General features: G+C 39.1%; 1 protein-coding gene across 2 annotated transcripts in view; it reads right to left on the reverse strand.

Annotated features, from left to right (window-relative positions):
* The window catches only part of LOC117399756 (potassium voltage-gated channel subfamily H member 8-like), a 102,948-nt gene that overhangs the window by 32,061 nt on the left and 46,810 nt on the right, over nucleotides 1-24,077 (reverse strand). For both annotated transcript variants that reach the window (XM_059021542.1, XM_033999124.3), the window contains exons 7-11: nucleotides 22,904-23,111; nucleotides 21,300-21,497; nucleotides 14,657-14,856; nucleotides 12,507-12,756; nucleotides 10,242-10,456 (exon numbers count right to left, since the gene is read on the reverse strand). In XM_059021542.1, the coding sequence (XP_058877525.1) occupies nucleotides 10,242-10,456; nucleotides 12,507-12,756; nucleotides 14,657-14,856; nucleotides 21,300-21,497; nucleotides 22,904-23,111 (1,071 nt within the window). The remainder of the gene's footprint in view (nucleotides 1-10,241; nucleotides 10,457-12,506; nucleotides 12,757-14,656; nucleotides 14,857-21,299; nucleotides 21,498-22,903; nucleotides 23,112-24,077) is intronic.

The following is a 24,077-nucleotide window of genomic DNA, read 5'->3' on the forward strand; positions in this document are numbered from 1 at the left end:
GTTAGTGGGACAGAGGCAGACAAAGAGAGCCCGGACTTAGGATAGAAGGCGAACCGATGGCCCGGACTTAGAGGCGGGTTTAGAGGGGCCCGGACTTGAAGTTAGGATAGGAAGAGATCCCCGACCGATGAGCCGCCTTTATGTAGGACCGGACTTGGTCGAAGGCTGAAGCCTCGAGTATCTGAAAACACATAAAAGGGCTCTAACTCGGCAGAGGCACTTCTCGGGGCAAAGGAAAGTCTGATGAATCAGGACCTGAAAGGAGAGATAGAAAAGGGTTCCCTGACTGATCTGGTGCTCCCCTCGGACGAGGTGAGGCACAGGCCTCCAAAGCCGGGAACAGAGAGGCATCCCGCAGGGAACCTGGAACAAAGAGAGATGGGTTAGTCTGGGACTCGGCACTGAGAGTGTAAAGCGGGCCACGTCCCGAGGGAAATAGAACAGAGCCTTGGGTGATAAGGTAAGATTAGCGCATGAGCTGCGACAGGATAGTGTGGTCGGGCGTCCCCTCTGACTCACAGCGGCGAGAACCCCCCAGAGCGAGGACGAGGTCACTGAAGCAGACCTGAGGTCGGGAAAGTGAGACTCATTTGCCCCCCAGAGGAGACCGATGCAAAGGCATGTAGAAGAAGGAGGAGGACAAAACGAAAACGCTAGACAGGGGAAGTGCATAAGACTGTGCTTTAAATAGAGAGTTAATAATGATAGACATTAATTAAGCACCCCCTATGCCCGCCCCCTGAATCTCGCACAAATGCTAACATTTATTGTTAGGAAAAAGAAAATTGAAATAGAAAACCAGTATAAAATAAAATTGCTGAAAGAGTTTTCACAAATTGCTAACTTGATTTAATTATTCAAAATTAATTAAACAAAACATTCCTTATAACAGTATGGAATAGGAGCGTTGTCCTTCAAATGCAAGTCAAACACAAACACTGCTTAATTGCCTAATTCGGCGTGTTCACAGATCTTTGCAGTGCTTGTAGTTTTAATGATTTCAGTAAGTACTTTTATGAGGGGGAGGGTAAATGCATCCTGTAAAGACTGTTACTGCTACACGATACTGTAAATGGCCTGATGAAATTAGACTTGTTTTATTAATGGGTTCTCTCAGTCTTAAGATGATGATTAAAATACAGCTCTAGGGACCTTATTATCATAGATAATGACCTGCGGAAACAACCCTTTTCTTCTTCTACATTCACATGCTAAGATCTCAAATCCTCACATATTCAGAGCTGAGTGTGACCACATTAGCCTAATAACCCAATGTATCAAAACCACAGCCGCATTTAAATAGCATCTGCTTCACTAACAAAGCATCCTGAGAGCTATAACACTGAAGGGGGAACCTATTTAAATTTAAAATGCAGTACTGCAGCATGACAGGAGCTTTCATTCTACAGTAAACCTCACAAATAATTAAATATTTTACAATTAACGAATAGCAATTTCATGTAAAACTGAATTATAAAGTGATTATTTGCTTTGTGCAACTCCTATGTGGGCAAATAACAAAGAGAGGACAACAACAATGACTTCACACCTATCCACAGACTTCCATCATGGTGAAGCATGTGCCACTGGCATTGTACAATAATGGTCCAATTTGCAATGTACAATCTGCTATTACAAGAATCCATTCTATAAAGCAAGCTACAATTACAACTCTGCTTTTTCTTTGCAAACTGACATCAGCTGTGTGGCAGGATAGCATCAGGAATGAGACTCGGATACAGTTTAAAACGCTGTTGCACACATTTATTAAAGGAACACAAATGCATCTGAAACAAACAAACAGGGCCAAAATAAAATTGACCACAAACACTAATGTCAGGCTGTGCATTTGCCTTCCTTCCTTCACTCACTCACAGAGACACACACAGAGACTGAGATGGGCAAAGACACAGAGAGAGAGAGAGAGAGAGAGAGAGAGAGAGAGAGAGAGAGAGAGAGAGAGAGAGAGAGAGAGAGAGAGAGAGAGACAGACAGACAGACAGACAGACAGACAGACAGACAGACAGACAGACAGACACACACACACACACACACAATTTCTCCTCCCTTAAATACATGTGGCCACTCTCCAAATAGCACTAAATTACCTAATTGGGGAATGGCCATACCTGTGGTTGCTGGTAGGGACAGATCCCCAATCCCTGCCAATCTTGCATTCACACACACACACACACACACACACACACACACACACACACACACACAATTGACATGAAGTGTCCTAGATTTCTTAGGGGTACAAAGTGAATGGTGTTATCCACAGTATTATTTAGTTATTTATTAGTTGTTTGTTCAGGACTAGTGTACTGAGATGCAAGCACCTAGTTTGCAGAGAGATCGCTCTCCCTTGTTTATTTTCTTTCCTCAATTACACCATACCTACTGAAATTGATTAACTAATAAATCAATTAACAGATATTTTAATTGATTGATTACTTTTTCAATCAACATAGTTTAATCTATTATCTCTTTTATGTATTTGTTTATTTTTCAATCACTCATGGAAGACACAAACACCACTGAGATTTCACTTTCCAAGATAATCTGTACTGAAAAATAGAGGTAATAGCTTTTTAAAAAAAAACAAAAAAAAACAAATCCAAAACTAAATGTGCAATTTATGTAAAGTAACTTAGCATAATTTAGCATAGCATAACGTTATATAGCATAACGTTACATAGTATAACGTAGCATAGCGTAACATAGAGTAGTGTAGTGTAACATAGAGTAGCGTAACATAGAGTAGCGTAGTGTAACATAGAGTAGCGTAACATAGAGTAGCATAGTGTAACATTGAGTAGTGTAACATAGCGTAGCGTAGTGTAACATAGAGTAGCGTAACATAGCATAGCGTAGTGCAATATAGTGTAGTGTAACGTAGAATGAATTATCGTAGTGTAACGTAGCGTAGCGCAATGTAACATAGTGTAACGTAGAGAAGCGTAACAGAGTAGCGTAGTGTAACGTAATGTAGCGTAGTGTAACATAGCAACATAGCGAAGTGTAACGTAGCGTAGCGTAATTTAGCGTAGTGTAACGTAGAGAAGTGTAACATAGAGTAGTGTAATGTAGAGTAATGTAGTGTAGTTTAACATAGTGTAACAGAGTAGCGTAACGTAGCGTAGCATAGTGTAACGTAGCGTAACAGAGTAGCGTAACATAGAGTAGTGTAACATAGAGTAGCGTAATGTAGCGTAGCATAGTGTAACGTAGCGTAACATAGAGTAGCGTAACATATAGTAGCGTAACATAGAGTAGCGTAATGTAGCGTAGTGTAACGTAGAGTAGCGTAACATAACGTAGTGTAGTGTAGCGTTTTTGGTAAAGGATATGGAAAACTACAAAGCGATATGTAATTCAATATGCTAACGTATTCAGCAGGTATTATTCGACTTTGTGCAGCAAAATTAGTTAATAGTAGCGTAACACAGAGTAGCGTAGTGCAGTGGTTTTCAAACTTTTTAGGCCCCGTACCCCCTTCCAAATAATGTAGTCTACCGCGTACCCCATCTGATTTAGGGTCATAATTAGGGGTCTACCTAATTCAGGATTTCGTGGAAATCAGGAAATTGAGGGATCACCACGAAATTCACGTCTTTTAGGGGTCAGTGCATACCGGACTAGTATGCAATGAACCATCCTTAGACAAATAACATTTAAAAAAGTGGTTCACTTTCTTGTTTTCTGACAACAATGTTTTAATCTATCAGTGTGTCTGTACTGGCTTTTCTGTGACCTGTGCTGTACAGTAAGAGGTGGGACAAGGTCAGTGTTGCATTGTTATTTTGATTTAGGTTGCTAAAATCTAGTTTTCAGCGTTGTAGGTAAAATACCAAAAATGGACGACAAAGAAAAAAAAAGCAAAATATATTTTAGCTGAGGACCATGTCAAGACATTTCCCGAAGAAACTTTACATGCAGATGGAGGTAAATTGTTTTGCACATCCTGTAATGTGACTTTGGAGAAAATACGATCGATCGCTATTTAGCTTCAGAATCACACATCAAACGAGAGGCTGCTAAACAGAACGTAAAACAAACAATAGCTTTCAGGAAACAAACTTGAATGTCAGAGCAGACAAAAAGTATTTCTGTCGGTTGTAGCCAAGTTAAATCAGTACTGCGGGTACGATCGAGCACAGCCACCTCGCTTCAGACAGCCTGCTGCTTACTTTTTTAACGAAGTTAGAATTTTAGACCCAAATAGGCATGTTCTCTTTCAATGACATGTACAATGACATGTCAACCCCTAAGTGTTCATACCAGTGAGACCCCTGCTGAAAAATCTTGAGACTGATGAAAAACCTAGATTTTGTCTGTGGGGGTAGTGCTGGTGACGGATCAAGATTTTTGCATATGGCTGACAGCTATGCCACTGACCTAGACTTATGGACTACGCACACTGTGAGCGAAGCAAATGACACAAATACAGCACGAGTACATAAAAAAAACACAACTGTAGCTAGTCATGAACAGAAAATACTGTCTGCTTTTGCTCCTTTTGTGGAGATGAAATAAAATAAATAAAACAAAGTAATACTTGGTACACCACACACTAAAAAATGACATTTAACAGTGAATGTTTTATGTGATCTGGTTTACCATGTAAAACATTAAAAAACAATACATCTACACATTTCTTTGTAAATACTGAGAATTAGTTTAATATATTTTTTATTGATTTTCAGTTTTATCAAAATCTTCAGTTAGTAGTGTGTGAATGTGATTATTATTATTGGTCAACATTATTAAAACAAAGAAGCCTCATTTTACAGAAATACGAAACCAGTGTGTGGCACTTCCTGTCACTTCGACTAAAATTAAGGTGAAATAAAGAGAGAGAGAGAGAGACATACCATCAATTTCCAATTGTTCTGTTATTTCTTACCATATGGCCTATTTCTTTTTATTGTCTTTATAACCACTGACACTGGCATCATAAATAACATTATATTTTTCGACTTTAATAATGACATTTTCATTGATGTCCATTTCTCTTATTTCTGTGGTAATTTCTGCGTGAACGACACAGGGACATTCTGACAGCCTCTCCGACTCTCTCCGAGTAATGACGTGTTGTGTACAGAAACATAGAAGACTCGCACAGACAACCCGTCAGTTTGAGACAACAAGGCAATTCTATCATTGGAGTAAGGGGGGGAGTTTGCGTAGCAGCTACTGGAATATAGAATGGTAATGTACACCTCTTCATGGTGAGCCCGCCCCGTCCCCCGTCCCCCTCCCACTCCCCCAAAATGAAATAATACGCTTGGACAGTTGTATGGGATTTACCGCTGTATCATGTATAAAGGGTTTTGCAGCTTCGCAAACAATAACAAACTTATGCACAAACTTGAGAATCCATTGCACGGCCGTGAGACTCTCAACATTGTGAAAAACCGTGTGTTTCATGGGTAAACCTTGAGACTTGACATGCATGAATGTATGGGCAAGTTTTCACACCACAGACAGAGAATGTCGACAGCAACAGCATGCTTGCCTTCAACAAATGACAGCACTCCGTTTAGTAAGGAAGCAAGTACCACTATTTTTAGGGTTTTATAGTGCTCTAAAATATTATCTACTTAAGTTTATTTAATGTTTAAACAGGTCAACGAAATCCTAATTTTATTCCATAACCTACCTGGGAAAAAACATGTAAATTATCAGCGATTTAAGTAGACCCGCAGTCATAATATACCTATGAAAACAGGAAAACATAATGGTCTTTTCTAATTGTTAGATTAAGTGCTGTAAATGGAAAACTGCTGTTAAATACTAACAAAATAAAATGTTATTAGTTATCAACAGTGCAAATGCACCAACTAAAAATGCTATGTCCAAAAACAGGTTATGCTTTTGAAAAACAAAACTAAGGTTCCAAACAAAATTTTAAAAAGCAATTGTAAACAAGTCATGCATTTCTTCAAACAAATGCAAACGTGTAGAGAGAAAACTGATTTTTTTTTTTTTTAATTGAACTCGGATTTTATCGTTGAACACTTTGCAGGGACACTGTAAAAGGCTGTGTGTGTCTTGTGCGGTATCGATTCTAGCCATAATAAGCACATTGGTTTGAAGTGAATATGTCCAAGAGCTAATTTATTGAAAGTAGAAAGGAGATATTTATATCAGGCAGTCCGAAATGACTTTTAGCAAAATGCTTACGTGTTAAAGTGTTTAGTGCAGTCGTCTGTTTGTGTTAATCAGCTGTGAGACCAGTAAAGCTTGTTGATGGGCACTCGCTGTATGAGATGAACACACTCAATAGGTCTGGAGTAGGGAATCCAATTCCAGACACTTTTCCCAATCCTTGGATTTTGGGATTTATTTTTTTTCTAAATCCCAGTATTCATTTTTATAATAATAATAATAATAATAATAATAATAATAATAATAATAATAATATCGTGCTTTTGCTTTTATTAATAATTGCCAGTGTGGAGGCATAGGGTAATGCACTCACATGACAAAGGAGTTCTTCAACGAATTAAATAATAATAAAAAAAACACATAAAAGCAGGGTTAGACTCCTACAGAAAATAGTGAGTGGACTCTGTCTGGTTACGCCATGTGGACCAACGGTGCTCGTTTTCCTTTGTGCAAGGGGTCTGGGACCTATAGGCCCCCAGGGGTCCAGGGGCATTTCCAGTGTCAGTGCAGTCAATTTTACACCTAAAAAGATGACAATATTCATAACTGGGGAGCCGGGTTCCATGAAAAATCACACTGTTATTTGGATGGGAAAGTGTAAATGGGCATGTAAAGAATTATATTATGTGAAGATTGGAACTGTTTTAGGCTACCAGTAAGTCGTATAATAATTAGAACTAATGGTAGCACCTGCTAAACTGGAAAATGCTGCCAATCTCACTGCTGGGTAGATTGTCTATGGAGGGTTCCCAGCCCAGAATAAAGAAAAGGAGACACTCCCTCTCTAAACCAGGAGGCCTATCCTTGCCTGTTCTTGAGAAATATTTTTTCAGCTGCAGGCTATATTCGGTCCAACACTGGACTTTCAAAAATGTTAAAGCCTGTTATGCCCACATCATGAAATCATTTGGAAAACAATCTGACTATTCACATCTCCTAACTGGTCCCAAAGAAAAGTGTTTAAACATTTACAATAACATGTCTGACAATGTTTTAAAAAATGTTAGGATTACACAATGATTATTTAAAAGGAGGCTGTGTGGTCCAGTGGTTAAAGAAAAGGGCTTGTAACCAGGAGGTCCCCGGTTCAAATCCCACCTCAGCCACTGACTCATTGTGTGACCCTGAGCAAGTCACTTAACCTCCTTGTGCTCTGTCTTTCGGGTGAGACGTTGTTGTAAGTGACTCTGCAGCTGATGCATAGTTCACACACCCTAGTCTCTGTAAGTCGCCTTGGATAAAGGCGTCTGCTAAATAAACTAATAATAATAAAACCGGAGAGCAACGATATATTATCGAGAGAGGCAAATAACAAGGCCTTGACGTCACAAATTCACTGTAAGGAAGAACATCCTTCCTGATAATAATAATAATAATAATAACAACAACTGTCATCATTATTATTATTATTATTTATATCTTAGCAGACGCCCTTATCCAGGGCGACTTACAGTTGTTACAAGAATTCACATTATTTTACACATACAATTACACATTTATACAGTTGGGTTTTTACTGGAGCAATCTAGGTAAAGTACCTAGATTGCTCCATAACCTTTATGTCAGATAGGAGGCCATTCAGCCCATCTTGCTCGTTTGGTTGTTAGTAGCTTATTGATCCCAGAATCTCATCAAGCAGCTTCTTGAAGGATCCCAGGGTGTCAGCTTCAACAACATTACTGGGGAGTTGGTTCCAGACCCTCACAATTCTCTGTTTAAAAACGTGCCTCCTATCTTCTGTTCTGAATGCCCCTTTATCTAATCTCCATTTGTGACCCCTGGTCCTTGTTTCTTTTTTTTAAGGATCTTAAAGCTCTTACAAAGAAAAAGCCGTAAAAAAAAGACCATGCAACTGCAGATCACAAATAAAAAGTAGCAACAGCCAAACACCTGTGCCCTTTTTACATGCAATATAGTACTACATATCACATACAGACATCACAGATCACTGAAATAAGAAACAAGCAAACAGAATGCATAATTAAAAAATATATATTACAAATCGGACAAAATAGCAGATTAGAAATAAAAAAATAACATGACACAATGTATGCAATATAATAAAGAACAGAAGGCTTTATATTATAGCCTAGTACAAACAGGTGTGCATTGTCTTATTAAACACTGATATGATATTAAATAACTTTCACTATATTATAACCTTTCATGATTACTTTCAGCAAATTGAGAGATCTTGCTAGGAACGCAGGATCGATGATGGAGGCAGTTTTGGAAGAAAATAAAAGCAAGGTTAGCTGTTATGCGAATTTTTTAGTTTACTTTAGAAATGTCTTAACTGACTCAGCACGTTATTATCATGTGATAACATTCTTTACAAAAAAAAATAAAAAATTGTTTTGCCCCAAACAGTTGTCATGTCAATTTCAGTTCACGGTGCCGTCTGTCAATTTCAGTACAAAGACTCCAGTGACTGCGTGTGCTCCAGAGAGCAGACGCACACGGAATACAAGGAAAAGCTGCGTCGGGAACATTAAATGATGAAGTATTGGGGAGAAATAAAACAGGCTACTATTCAAGATATATAACAATGGCGAGTGTGAAAAATGCTGTTTCACCAAAAACAGTGGGTGGACTGAGTCCTCCCTTCCAAAAAAGTAAGTGGACCGCGTCCACGTGAGTCCAGCCCCCAGTCTAACACTGCATAAAAGCATTGCAAGTAAAGATAACAGTCGTGTCGCTCCAGCTCCAGTGCAGAACAAGCGAGTGACTTCACTGTCTGAAGTAGGGCGGCCCAGCTGCCTGCTCAACTCAATAATATGGTTATTTAAAAACGTAAAGGTAGGTAAAAGGCTGAACTGGTTAAACTTCTAACACTGAACATTTAAACTCCAGAAAGTAAACATACCTAGTAAATACTACACATTTTTAAAAGAAGCAACATCATACAATGACAATATTTGAGTTTCTTTTTTTGATTTTTTTTTTTAGCCAACAAACTGCAGTCACCACCGCCTTGCTATTTAAATATGTAAGTTAGCCATGTGTGCGCTCAACGCTCACTCACTGTCAACAGCCAGCTGTATTCATAGAGATAACCGTGCCCAACAGAAAGGAAACATACACCAGTACAGCTGTGGTTTTATTTGAAAGGAGATTCAACATTGTTGATTTGATTTCAAAGTAGTACAACATGGTAAAAAAATGCGTTGTCCGCCATTACAGGATTTTTCTCGCGTACCCCTTCACGAGAGCTTGCGTACCCCAGTTTGAAAACCACTGGCGTAGTGTAACGTAGCGTAGCATAACAGAGTAGAGTAACATAATGTAGCGTAGTGTAACATAGCGTACTGTAACGTAATGTAGCATAGTGTAACATAGCATATCATAACATAACGTAGCGTAGTGTAACGTAGGGTTACCATGTGGCTCCAGATTAACCAGATGCTGTGAGACAGAACGGGATTTCAAACTTGCCCCTAAATTGAAATAAGTGAAGGTGTAAATGAACCATCCTTAGCTACAATTAATAACGTAGCGTAGTGACGGTACTGGGGTACTGACGGTCGAATAAATGACGAGCCCCCTCATTAGTGAATTAAAAACACAGCACAACAATGCAATGTGTCTAGTCATTCTGCAGTGTGTCTATTCTGCAGTGTGTCTAGTCATTCTGCAGTGTGTCTAGTCATTCTGCAGTGTGTCTAGTCATTCTGCAGTGTGTCTAGTCATTCTGCAGTGTGTCTAGTCATTCTGTAGTGTGTCTAGTCATTCTGCAGTGTGTCTAGTCATTCTGTAGTGTGTCTAGTCATTCTGTCTTTAGATTCAAATTAATCCAAGATACAGTAAATACCAAAATGAGTGATACCAAAAAAAAGTGATTCACTCTGTAAGTAATTCAACGCTAAATCTTTTAACACGTGTTCTATAAACACAAATAAACTGCGCTTTCCCAACTGGTGAATACTTTGAAATAACTGATGCAGTTTATGCTGTAAGCTGTTGGGAATGATTGTACCTCAAATAAATAGGATCCCTATGAGCAAAAGCTCATGGAAACCTCATGGAAACCTTTGCTTTTAATGTTAAAAAAGAAGGCAGGCACTCACATCAGTTTCATGTCCTTCTCGTAGGTTGTAGGTGAGGTCCTGCTGAATGTCCTCCACAAACTTGTGTGCATACTCAGGGTACAGGTCCAGCACCTCATAAAGTCCTTTCAGGTTAATGCACTGCAGGTCACAGTAAGTCAAAGCTTTGACGTCTGCATTGGTTTTTATCACTCGGTCATTAATCGAAAGGTTGGCTCCAATTAGGTCTCCTTTTCCTTTGAAATGATTTAAAGAAATCATATCAGTGTTTTATACTTTGCAGTACAATACAAATCAGTGAGCCAGGAGTTTCTGTCAGGAAATTACATGCAATACTTCAACTTCATTCCCCTTCCATTTACTAAGGTCAATTTGCAGCAATTCAGTGACTTTGGAGTCAAAAGCTGTAGGTGATTCTACACAGATATATACTAATGCTTCAAGTCACAGAATGGAAAGGGACATTTATGACAAGCATTTATCTGATGGCCCTCAGTGTAGCAGCTATTGATTCTTTTTTTAGAAACTTTGTATAACTTGGGCTGATTTGATCTGTATAAAATATAAGATTTTTCTCTTAATTAGCTCTCTTTTTTTACTGATGTTAATAATTGTCACCTTTATATCAAATATGTATTTCTGTATATAAAAAAGGGGCAGATATTCACATGTATGAATAAAATGTCATCAGAAATTGATATCTGTATATAAAACATATCTGTCTAAAAAGAGAATTACTCAACATTTGAGCAACGAAACCAAAAACCACGCAGAAACACAGAATGGTTGCAAACAGCATAAAAACGACGTGAAAAAGCATTGTGAAAATGACATTCAGAGCTACTTCATGAAGCTGTTCTTTATTTAACAACAGTCTAGGAGAGCTTCCAGTTGGTTGTATTCATAAATAAAACAATACTTTAAAAACACATTATTTTAATATGTTGCTATTAAACGTAATGAATAAACACAATCTGTAAATAAAATAAGAAAGCTGTGATTCTTGATATCGAATTCAAAATTGAACAAATTAATTTACACACAGGTATCCAATACTGTAGGAAGTTAGGCTGGAGAGCTACAGTGTAGTTCAATTATAAGAACAAGGTGCAGTATTACAAATAGAGAAGTCCCCAATGACACTTCACTTTTCCTTAGAAACTAGCACGATTCAAGTACTGGCACAATTTCAATAATCCTTCATCATGTCAAGAGCATCAGCAGAATTTGCAGAAAAACATCAAAAAATGTCTAATCTTTCCAAGACATTGACATTAATGTTTATGTTACTAAGATGTTAGATTTAATGGGTTGAATCAAATGCATCATAACATTTATGTTTAAGGTTTAAGTAAGGGATAATCGCTTTGCTGTGGAGTGTTACTAGGTAATAATGAAACTCGGGAGTGAATTATCTGAATAAGGGCTTCCACTATTACTGAGGAACATATCACAGCAAAGCCATTGTCACTACAGCTTTTTCAATTTTACTTATTTATTTACCTTTGTTTGTTTGAAATAACCATTGCATCCCACTGAAAGAGTAAATGGTGGTTTCAGAATAGGCTTCATTAATGAGTGTCACCTCTCAATGGTTTCATAATAGGCTTCATTAATGAGTGTCACCTCTCAATGGTTTCATAATAGGCTTCATTAATGAGTGTCACCTCTCAATGGTTTAAGAATAGGCTTCATTAATGGGTGTCACCTCTCAATGGTTTCAGAATAGGCTTCATTAATGAGTGTCACCTCAATGGTTTCAGAATAGGCGTCATTAATGAGTGTCACCTCTCAATGGTTTCAGAATAGGCTTCATTAATTAGAGTCGCCTCTTAATAGTTTCAGAATAGGCTTCATTAATTAGTGTCACCTCTCAATGGTTTCAGAATAGGCGTCATTAATGAGTGTCACCTCTCAATGGTTTCAGAATAGGCTTCATTTATGAGTGTCACCTCTCAATGGTTTCAGAATAGGCTTCATTAATGAGTGTCACCTCTCAGCAGTGCTATTTTTGTTGTTCCATTATTGAGGCGTTTCACATGTAAGGGTGTGTTCAGACATTGAAAAATACATTTTGTGTAAATGTTTGCTTCATGACACACATTATTTGTCGGATATATGGCAGTGTTAATTCAAGCTTCCACCTCATACCCACCCAATCCACACTTTCTATAGTTTTATCTCAAGATGATTTGATTGCAGTTTATAAAGCTATGGACTGGATCTAAAAAAACTAACAGGACAATGCAAGATAATATTTCCGCAAGATATTTAGGGCTCACCTACCAAGAATTGCCAGGACCATGTCATCTTTGAGCACCTCCATGGAACCTGAGCAGACAAAGAAGACAGCCTGCAGAGCATCTCCCTGCCGCAGGAGGTACTCCCCAGGAGCACAGAAAGAGGTTTTGATGTGCAATGACAAGGACCGGAGGCAGCCGCGGCTCGCAGACTCAAACAGGGACAGCTGCAGAATCTCCTTATTCAAGTGCATAGTAATGTCTGAGTGCAATTCATCTGGGAAATCCTTTAACAGCTTCGAGCAAACAAAAGAAGAAGACGACACATAATACACTGGAATTGTTTTCATGAAACATTATTCAAAAGATAAGTGGATTAGTACCTACTTTCAAAACCTACTACCAACAGCATTCCAGATAAGGTTTTGGGCCATTGAGTAACTTACTCTCTGGGGTACATGTACTAAAGTGTTGCGCCTGTCGCAATCGTTGCAAACCACATGCAAACCAGTCAGAAGTGTAGGTAAAATGTACTAAACAAATGCAACGCTGTTGGCATCATTTTAACTAATGCTTTGCAGCCGCAGTTCTTATTTGCGCTTTAGTCTTAAATGAATATGTAATTCTGGGCGTTCCTGCAGAAATTTGCAAAAACAGGGTGGCGATAGTGCAAATGAGGGATCAAAAGTATTGTAATGAGATGTACTAAAGCTGTGGGCAATTGCGACACAATTGCATCAATTTGTTAAGAACTTCTGAAAGCATGTTTTAAACAGTCGCAATTGTTGCTGGCATTTCCCAGTCCGCTTTTTCTCGTGTGTTACCAGTTGTGCTCAATGTATTTTTTAGAAGAACACCCAAGTCCCTAATTTTCATTAAAGTCAGGGTGTACTTACAAGCCTTGAAATCACATTTCTATGACATTTCTGGTTTTTCCAGCATGTTGGGAGTAATAGACTGCACACATGTGCCACTAACCCCTCCAGCTCATTCTGAGCATCTGTATAGGACCATGATCTATTGTGTGTTAATTGTCTAGGCTACTAAGTAGACCAAGTTAAAATAAGAATAATTAAAATAACATTTAAAAAAAAAACTAAAATCATTTAGTTTCAATTTAAAATAATCTTTTATTCGCATTGTACACCAATGCGTAGGATGCAGCAGCATGATTTATTTTGTGTTGCCAGTAGGCTAAAGTAAAATGAAAGTGCGCTAGGTATTCATTTGATTTTACTACTGTACTGTATACTGTATAGGCCTACTGTACAGATTTATATTTAAAATACATCAGGAACTGTAAATGTATGTGTGTGTGATTTTATTGTATTGTATTTAAACCCGACACCTCCTTATGACAGACAAACATGTCCGGTTTAGCGAGGGGCTACTGTATGATTATGAAAAGCTTTTTGGTGGTGAAGGTGGGGACCCCACTATAGAATCTGATGGGATTAAACTGCCTTTCATTATATATAAAACAGTATTAAAATAGGTAAAATGAAGACGGATCAGAATGCATTGTACAGGTGACGTTTACATTTAACAAAAACAATGGTATTTTGATTCTTGCACCCTTGCATGTATAGACGTTATCCTTTGTCTGCTGCAACAAACCACAACTCAACTGACGCTATTTTATTTGAAAAAAATGTAGAGATCTCGCTAAGATGACGCAAATAATACTTAAATGAGTATACTGCGGCTCTCTTCATTAACATATTTTTTCTTAGTACATACAACAAAATGTGCACTTTGCGAATTGTTGTAACAAAAATGCAAATTGCGGTATGTTTGCACTGCGACTGGCCCATCTTAGTACATCTACGCCTATGTGTCACATGAGTTTTTAATGTATATGCCTGTTCATTTTCAATAAATGTTGTTATAGGGCTGTGTTGAATGTCTCATAGGTATGCTAAGTTCTGAGTTTTAAGTGTTATTTCAAATTTGACTATTGTACTGGTCTATACTATATTATACTAAACAGCAGTTGTGGCCAACACTTTGGAGTAATAAGCTCTGAAATTCGTATTGTTTTTTAACTTTTTTTAAAATAAATTGACAGCTATCACACAGTAATGTTAGCAGTATCTGAAACATACCTGCCTTTGCTTAAAGGGTACTCTAACGTAGGGTTACAGGATATAGTGGTAGATTTTTTAATGCCAAATGAAGGGAACTGTTTGGAGATACCTCATTAGCATCTATTCCATTATTGACAGACCAGGTTGTTTGGAAATATTCCAGCATTCTTTGTTTCAGCTGCTGTGGCAGGTGATGGACCCGAATGAAGTCTTTCAGATCCTTTGTTCTGGTGTGATAGAGGGACCATCTGGAGTACATGCGCTGTATGATAGCAGTCACATTGCCAAACACCAGTGCGTGCATCAATGCTGGGGACAGGGGAAGAATAAAAAGAGTAAATCACCAAACCCAAGCTTCTTTCTTATGTTTACATGTATTCACAGCATACACAAAATTGCCTTATCTGTGTTTTATTCAGGCCATCCCCACTATAATAAATGTTACCCAATGGACATTCAAGTATAATATACTTGAACTTTACTTAAAACAACTCTCGACTGAACTGGACTATATGGCACCCACCTGTATCAGTACTTCCATCATCTTGTACTTGCACTGAACTGCTCCACACTTTGCTGTATTCTACTACTGCTCTCAATCATAATTATGCTTTCTGTATCTTGTACTTGATTTTACTCTTAAAGCTATCTGTATTCACATTTTTTTGTAACTGCTCTTATTTCAAATCGCTCTTATCCATTTATTGTATTTACTACTTGCTTATTATTTACCATATTTTTTTTATCTTTTCTCATTTGAATTTCCTCTTACTACTGATTTTATTGTATTTTATAACGCTATTATCTGTAATGTGATACTTTGCAACAACTGTAAGTCGCCCTGGATAAGGGTGTCTGCTAATAAATAAATACATACACAATAATAATAATAATAATAATAATAATAATAATAATAATAATAATATTCAAAGACACAGTTGGAAAAGATTTAATATTGACACATCTTCCAAAATGCCTAGCTCCTCTGCTTTTTACACTGAGAAACTCCAGTTGTTTTAATGGTAAGTGAGTGTTGTGAGTGGTGTGTGTGGTGTAAGTGATGTGTGTGGTGTGTGTGAGTGGTGTGAGTGAGTGGTGTGTGTGGTGTTTGTGGTGTGAGTGATGTGTGTGGTGTGTGTTGTGTGAGTGAATGGTGTGTGTGGTGTGTGAGTGAGTGGTGTGTGTGGTGTGTGTGGGGGTGTGAGTGGTGTGTGTGGTGTGAGTGGTGTGTGTGGTGGTGTGAATGAGTGGTGTGTGTGGTGTGAGTGGAGTGAGTGGTGTGTGTGGTGTGTGTGAGTGAGTGGTGTGTGCGGTGTGAGTGGTGTGTGTGGTGTGAGTGGTGTGAGTGAGTCGTGTGTGGTGTGAGTGAGTGGTGTGTGTGGTGTGAGTGAGTGGTGTGTGTGGTGTGAGCGGTGTGTGTGGTGTGAGCGGTGTGTGTGATGTGAGTGGTGTGTGTGATGTGAGCAGTGTGTGTGGTGTGAGTGGTGTGTGTGATGTGAGCGGTGTGTGAGGTGTGAGTTGTGTGTGTGGTGTGAGTTGTGTGTGTGGTGTGAGTGGTGTGTGTGGTGGTGTGAGTGGTATGTGTGGTGTGAGCAGTGTTAAGGTGTAAGCGGTGTGTGTGGTGTGAGTGGTGTGAGTGAGTGGTGTGAGTGAGTGGTGTGTGGTGTGAGTGGTGTGTGTGGTGGTGTGAGTGAGTGGTGTGTGTGGTGTGAGTGGTGTGTGTGGTGGTGTGAGTGAGTGGTGTGTGTGGTGTGAGTGATGTGAGCGGTGTGTGTGGTGTGAGTGGTGTGTATGGTGTGAGCGGTGTGTGTGGTGTGAGTGAGTGGTGTCAGTGGTGTGTGTGTGGTGTGAGTGGTGTGTGTGGTGTGTGTGGTGGCGTGAGTGGTGTGTGTGGTGTGAGTGGTGGTGTGAGTGGTGTGAGTGGTGTGTGTGGTGTGAGCGGTGGTGTGAGTGGTGTGTGGTGTGAGTGGTGTGTGTGGTGTGAGCAGTGTTAAGGTGTGAGCGGTGTGTGTGGTGTGAGTGGTGGTGTGAGTGTGGTGTATGTGGTGTGTGTGGTGTGTGTGGTGGTGTGAGTGAGTGGTGTGTGTGGTGTGTGTGGTCTGTGTGGTGTGAGTGGTGTGAGCAGTGTTAAGGTGTGAGCGGTGTGTGTGGTGTGAGTGGTGGTGTGAGTGTGGTGTATGTGGTGTGTGTGGTGTGTGTGGTGGTGTGAGTGAGTGGTGTGTGTGGTGTGTGTGGTCTGTGTGGTGTGAGTGGTGTGAGTGGTGTGTGTGATGTGAGCGGTGTGAGTGGTGTGTGTGGTGTGTGTGGTGGTGTGAGTGAGTGGTGTGTGTGGTGTGTGTGGTGTGTGTGGTGTGAGTGGAGTGAGTGGTGTGTGTAGTGTGTGTGAGTGAGTGGTGTGTGTGGTGTGTGTGGTGGTGTGAGTGAGTGGTGTGTGTGGCATGAGTGAGTGGTGTGTGTGGTGCGAGTGGTGTGAGTGAGTGGTGTGTGTGGTGTGTGTGGTGTGTGTGATGTGAGCGGTGTGTGTGATGTGAGCGGTGTGTGTGGTGTGAGCGGTGTGTGTGGTGTGAGTGATGTGAGCGGTGTGTGTGGTGTGAGCGGTGTGTTTGGTGGTGTGAGTGAGTGGAGTGTGTGGTGTGAGTGGTGTGAGTGAGTGGTGTGTGTGGTGTGAGTGGTGTGAGCAGTGTTAAGGTGTGAGCGGTGTGTGTGGTGTGAGTGAGTGGTGTGTGGTGTGAGTGGTGTGTGTGGTGGTGTGAGTGAGTGGTGTGTGTGGTGGTGTAAGTGAGTGGTGTCAGTGGTGTGTGTGTGGTGTGTGTGGTGTGAGTGAGTGGTGTCAGTGGTGTGAGTGGTGGTGTGAGTGTGGTGTATGTGGTGTGTGTGGTGTGAGTGGTGTGTGTGGTGTGAGTTGTGTGAGTGGTGTGTGTGGTGTGTGTGGTGTGAGTGGTGTGAGCAGTGTGAGCGGTGTGTGTGATGTGAGTGGTGTGTGTGATGTGAGCGGTGTGTGTGGTGTGAGCGGTGTGTGTGGTGTGAGTTGTGTGTGTGGTGTGTGTGGTGGTGTGAGTGAGTGGAGTGTGTGGTGTGAGTGGTGTGTGTGGTGTGAGCAGTGTTAAGGTGTGAGCAGTGTGTGTGGTGTGTGTGGTGTGAGTGGTGTGTGTGGTGTGAGTGGTGTGTGTGGTCTGTGTGAGTAAGTGGTGTGTGTGGTGTGAGTGGTGTGTGTGGTGGTGTGAGTGAGTGGTATGTGTGGTGTGAGTGGTGTGTGTGGTTTGTGTGGTGTGTGTGATGTGAGTGGTGTGTGTGGTGTGTGTGATGTGAGCGGTGTGTGTGTTGTGAGTGGTGTGTATGGTGTGAGCGGTGTGTGTGGTGTGAGTGAGTGGTGTCAGTGGTGTGTGTGTGGTGTCAGTGGTGTGTGTGGTGTGAGGGAGTGGTGTGTGGTGGTGTGAGTGGTGGTGTGAGTGAGGAGTGAGTGGTGAGTGGTGTGAGTGGTGTCTGTGGTGTGAGCAGTGTTAAGGTGTGTGGCTTTTTTGTTCAACATACTGTCCATAAAACACTTTTGCTGTTGGTATTGTAGCTCTGTCAATGTTAATGTTTATTACTTTCAAAACAGATAAAAGAGTTTCTTTCTACAAAAAGTGAATTTAGTATAAAAATGTCTGAAAAAAATCTATTTTACTAAAAGTACCAGACAAGATAGATTATACAGCCGGTAAACTGGATATACTCGTTTACCAGAACAATTTGAATAAAAGCCTGCATTAAATAGATGAGCGTAACGCATCAAAGTACAATGGGAAGGCCTAATGGGTCATGCTTTATTGCTTATATGTGTAAAGGGCAGTGTTGTGTGATACACTGCCATTACGGATCCTGGCTCTTTTGCATTGTGGTTTAGACACTCACTTGTGGTGCGCGGGGTTGCCGGTTTGTGCCCAGCCTCTGCCCTGTTACATATGCCAGTAACATTCTGTGTCATGCTTTACTGCTTCTATTCCATTAATATTCTGACAGTTGGCAAAGGCTTTATTTTGTCATCATTAAAACATGCTCTGCAGACAGGTGTGTCCACTAGATCTTCACAATGGAGATCCCTGTGTTCAATTTGTTGTTGAAAGACCTGACACATGCTGCTGTCTTTGTACTATACATGTTCTCTTTTCCATCTGCGTTGTTTTTAAATAGAGTCATTGTTTCTTTGTTCTTGCAAACCATTTGTAGACACATTGTTGACAACCATGTTTTTTTTTTTTTTTGCATTTGTCAACAAATGAAAGCACACAATATATGTATTATAGTATTGAAACCTGCAGTTGTTAAATAAAAAACACTAAATGTTGTTTATATTATACAGGATGTTATCCATTGACGATGAAACTGGTCTAGGTCACAAAATAGTTCTTATGTAATTTAATATCACATAATATGTTTTTCATATGAATAACAATTCTGCTGCATACTCAAATCCTTAATGACAGTATTTATTTTCAATGAATTAGATTTAACCTTTTAAATACAGAATAATGTAAGGATTTATAAAACTATACCTACATTGAATAATTCACTTTTACATTAAACAATGAGTATTTATGCACAAGAATGTAATTTACAAACCTTAGATTTAGCAGCATATAATTGCTCTTGGAGTATATAAAAAATTGGGAAATGAATCCTATTTTACTTCATTACTTCTTTGTGTAGGGACCTTAGTTTACCAGTCCCCCAACTTGCAGCAGGAGCTAGCGCTGTATGCGTTTCATCTTGTGTGTGTTATTGCTCTTTAAAGAAGTGTAGTCTTTCAATGGGATTTATACATAATGTAACATGCAGTATAATAAATTACAAAACTATTTTAAATATGTAGAAACAATTAGTAAAGGGAAACAATGCCTAAAGTTTGGACTCTTCTGCACCGACACTTCACTTCCTGCACAGTGTAAGAGTTACGAATGGGGCTTTGAGGAACGCAACTATCTCAATAGCAGAATGCTGAACCTAATTAAAGATATACAGTATTTCTCAAAGCCAAGGTGCTTATGTACACTCAAGATGGACAAATCCACCAACACTGTACCAAAAAAAAAAAAAAAATTTCTCCACAACAAACCCCCCAGCTCCCTTCACAGTAGGCAAAGATTCCAGTTTGATTTGGCATTATTAATATTTGTTTATTTAGCAGACGCCTTTATCCAAGGTGACTTACAGAGACTAGGGTGTGTGACTATGCATCAGCTGCAGAGTGACTTATAACAACATCTCACCAGAAAGACGGAGTGCAAGAGACTTGCTCAGGGTCACACAATGAGTCAGTGAGTGAGCCAGGATTTGAACTGGGGACCTCCTGATTACAAGTCCTTTTCTTTAACCACTGGACCACACAACATAGGGAATCTAATTTTACACTTTATTATTAAGGCTTAGAACAGCTAATTGTCACAGCGGACAGTTATCAAGCAGTAATTACTGCTGCCTTGAATTGTAATAATTAAATATATTAAAAGCACTGGGTCTTCTGGGAAACTATTTTATGCAGTATCTTGGTGTACAGTATATGGTGTACTAGTAAAATGGATCTTAAATGTTGTGTATTTTCATATACAGTGTGTTTAAAAGGTCTCCACGTTAGGAACAGGTACAGATTCTTATAGCGAATACATTTTGCATGTTACTCCCTTGATAAGTCACTTTGGACAAAGTAATCGATATGGAATTCTGTTAACATTGGGAAGTGGTATGAAGGGAATCCAGTGCAGAGCTTTTTCTTAAAAAAAAAAAAAAGTTCATTAAAACCCGAGGGACGCTTGGACAGAAATCAAAGTACTTTGTTTAATCTCTTACAATCCCCTTCTCAGGAATTCAGCCTGTTCAACACCCACACTGATTTTTAAACCTCTAATCGCTGCAACTAGGTGGCCATCCAATACTTGTCAATAGAACGCTATACCCTGCGGTCTGAGCTGATATTCACTTCCGGCTGGTGGTCTCTGTTTGGGGTTCTGGAACTTCGGTCGTTCCTTTCATTCATGGCAGTGGAATTGTACGTTTAAGGATGTTTTTTTAAAAAAAAACTAAATACACAAAGGAGATTCCACGATGGTAGGGAGACGTTTAAAAAAGATTTAAAGTTAAATACTGGAAGGTTTCTACTCAGTGAGTTTGTGCCTCTAGGAAGGGTTACATGCAAGCCCAGTTCAATACTTGATGACGTGTACTTAAATACTGTAGGTTACACTAAGATTATTTCTGCTGTTCTTCTTACAGTCTTATTTGGATGATGACTGCCTTAAACTTCTATTTGTGATGGTGTGTTAGAAAGAGAAGTATTTTGCACAAAAAAAACACTAATGTATATTTTATCCATAACATTCCCCTGTATAAGCTATTACATATTTAGGATTCATCCAAAGTACACAAGTGATTAGATTTAGATAAGATTACTGTAGGTATATTTAGTAAGGAGTGAATTTGAAAAGTGAGTTTTATTCAATATGTTATTTAATATATTGAAAGTCACAATGGAATTTGAAACCAAAACAGTTCTAGTGAAGGATTTACAATGAATCCATTTTAACCTACTTTTAATTTGCAATGGACATTTAATTCTAAGGATGAACATGTGTAAATTGTTATTTATTGCACACTGTGGAAGTCATGAATAAGAACAGCTTTCATTATTCTCCATTTGTGGAGGTACAGTAAGTGATGTCTCATGTTGGGATACATGCTATTACTTAGCAATATTTTGGGAAAAAACATTGACATACCCCCTATCAGCATAGTACAGATTGAGAAGATCTTCTCTGCATCGGTGTTGGCTGAGACGTTTCCAAAGCCAACACTGGTAAGGCTGCTCAGTGTAAAGTAGAGAGAAGCAATATAGGAACTTCGAATTGAGGGACCGCCAAGACTGTTATTATTATGGTATGGAGATTCCAAACGCTTCCCCAGTTCATGAAGCCAACCTTTAACAAATGAAAAGATGGGTGTTAAAATACGTTGGCAGCTGCTTTGTCCTGGACTTGTTTTTCAATTCGCCTTGTGAGTTTTGTGGGTAATAATTTAATCTGTCTTAAAGTATCTATGAGAGACATCAAATTCATATTAGATTCATTGTTATAATATATTTTCAATAAAACTTTTAAAAATAAAGAAAAATTGGTGTTTATTAATTCACTTAAATAACAAAAATATTAATCTTCAACAGTTTTTTTTTCACATTTTTACAGAAAGTAACAATGAAAGATAATTCTGGATATCTGATTTCAGACCTTGGGATTGCATCATTTTTTAAACAGTGGCATTATTTCAATCCACTGCTATAACAATTTGAATATACCCCTATGATGATACAGAGAATCCTATAGGTTTGTTTTGCTTCAATGTAAAACCAGTCTCTACAAGCCATGAAACCAACCTGTAAAACTCCATGTCATCTTGTGCCAGTGTGAAACTGGGGCTGCCATTGATTTCATCTACAGTTTAAAATCCAGCAACTGGATGCTACACAAAGGTCAAACACCGCCTGTACTGTAAAGTATCACATTTCTGTATAATTTCCATTTGTACAGTAACTTAATTGATCTACCTCCAACAGAGCCCTGATAACAAGTTAGAGTAAGTATCAAGTTATCGAAAAGATGAATAAATGTAGAACAATTGGGGATGGCCATGTGTTACCCATTGTTGACCTCTTGTTAACTAACTCCCTTGCTATCGTTGAACAGATCCTTCTACCAAGATGTGTCATGTGTTTAATCAGTAATTCTGACAAGTGTTGTGGTATCCTAAAATGTTATCTAAATTCAAGGGATTGTACAAAAAAATCAATAAAACACCTGCAATAAGTTGTCACACTTTCGTGTAAATTGGCTGCCCCAAGACAAGTCAGTTATTCAAGCTACAGTTATACAAGTTACACAACATTGGGAAAGACTCATTTAAGCACTTTGGGGTGGCCGGTGCTTCTGTATGTAAGACTGCATAAATGGTTACGAACTACACAGGTACAGTTGCAAAAGGGATCACTATGGGCTATGCTGAGTAACAGACTTTGTCGTGATTTCCATCCCCAACTTCATTGAAGGAATCGTATTTCACCAGAGCAATTTAAACACCTTGCAGACTCCACATTAAACCACTGTCACCCTGGTTTCCATCGTGTCCCTGCGGCCAATTGAGAGTTCAGTGGCAGGTATACCTGTCTCGTTCATTCAGCTCCTCTATGCGATGCAGTGATACAGCGGTTGACTTAAGTCACTTACACAGATTTTGAATGTTTGTCAGAAGTAATAGATCGCTATCAGTAGCAGAGAGTTTGAAGTATGGTAATGAAGGAAAGACACAGCATTCACCATTAAAAAAGGCTTACCTATATCCCAAGAGAAAGAATCATTAGCCTCTATCTCCATCCTGCCAATGACATACCAGATGCATGCCATCCAGTGAGCCAGCAAGGCGAACATGCTCATGAGCAGGGTGAGGACCACTGTGCTGTGCTGGGAGTATCGATCCAGCTTCTGCAGCAGACGCAAGAGCCGTAACAGACGGATGGTTTTCAGAAGGTGAACGAGTGATACCTGAGTGGAAACAAACCATTCAAAGTCATGGTTCAGGATTATGGGAGATAATTGGAGAGGCTGAAGCTGTAATAAGTCTTGTGTTCAGAACTTGTAAAAGTGCGCTACAAGAGATGTTAAAAATTGAAATTGATTTTTAAAAGTGTAAAATCCCAATCTCTCTTCCATTAGTAGACTGTCTTGGGAAATCTTTATTTTTTTTAACTCCCAAATGGCTAGGAAAAAAAAAAACCTTGGTAAAATGGATACGAGTTTCAGGGAAACTGAATTTTTTTTTTTTTTTTTACTGTTGCCTTAGATCTTAGGGTTATAAAGTTATTAAACTTTCACATATTTTACACTTTGAATAATAAATATACAGCACTACAAAATACCTGATGTTATGTATTGAGAGTTCTATCTTTGAATAACTTTGTGTATTCAATGTTCCAGAGGGATTTTTTAGAATAATTTTGGAATCTAGTTGTAATTTAATCAAATCCTTCGATAAAATGACTGGGAGTAACGCACTGTTCGAGATTATGCTGCGTTGATGCAAGAGTTGATCTAAGGAAAGACATTCTTCAAATTCAGCTGTTAAGGTTTGGTTTGATCAGACAATAAAGATGTTATATACACAGAAAACCCCATTCATTTTTATGTAGAGCTTACAGTATCCTTAATGATATGCCATTGAGGAAGTCAGCATCTCTTTTTTTAAAAATAATAATCAACATCAAGGGTTCTGTAGCTGCTGGTGAATATGCCTTGCACTGGTGATTGAAGATATACTAGGACTGTATCACTGAAAAGGCTGCATAGTTAACATGGACGGTTTCCAAAAGTTACAAAGAGGGGGGGCGTTTATTATGCAGTCATAATAATAACATCATTATGCAAGCCCAATAAGCTATGAACATTGAAAAGGCAAAACTATTTTAAAATAAGTCAGTATTTTATAGCAGTGATCATTCCAGACATACTGTA

The sequence above is a fragment of the Acipenser ruthenus genome, chromosome 4 (assembly GCF_902713425.1).
Source record: "Acipenser ruthenus chromosome 4, fAciRut3.2 maternal haplotype, whole genome shotgun sequence".
NCBI classification, from domain to species: domain Eukaryota; kingdom Metazoa; phylum Chordata; class Actinopteri; order Acipenseriformes; family Acipenseridae; genus Acipenser; species Acipenser ruthenus.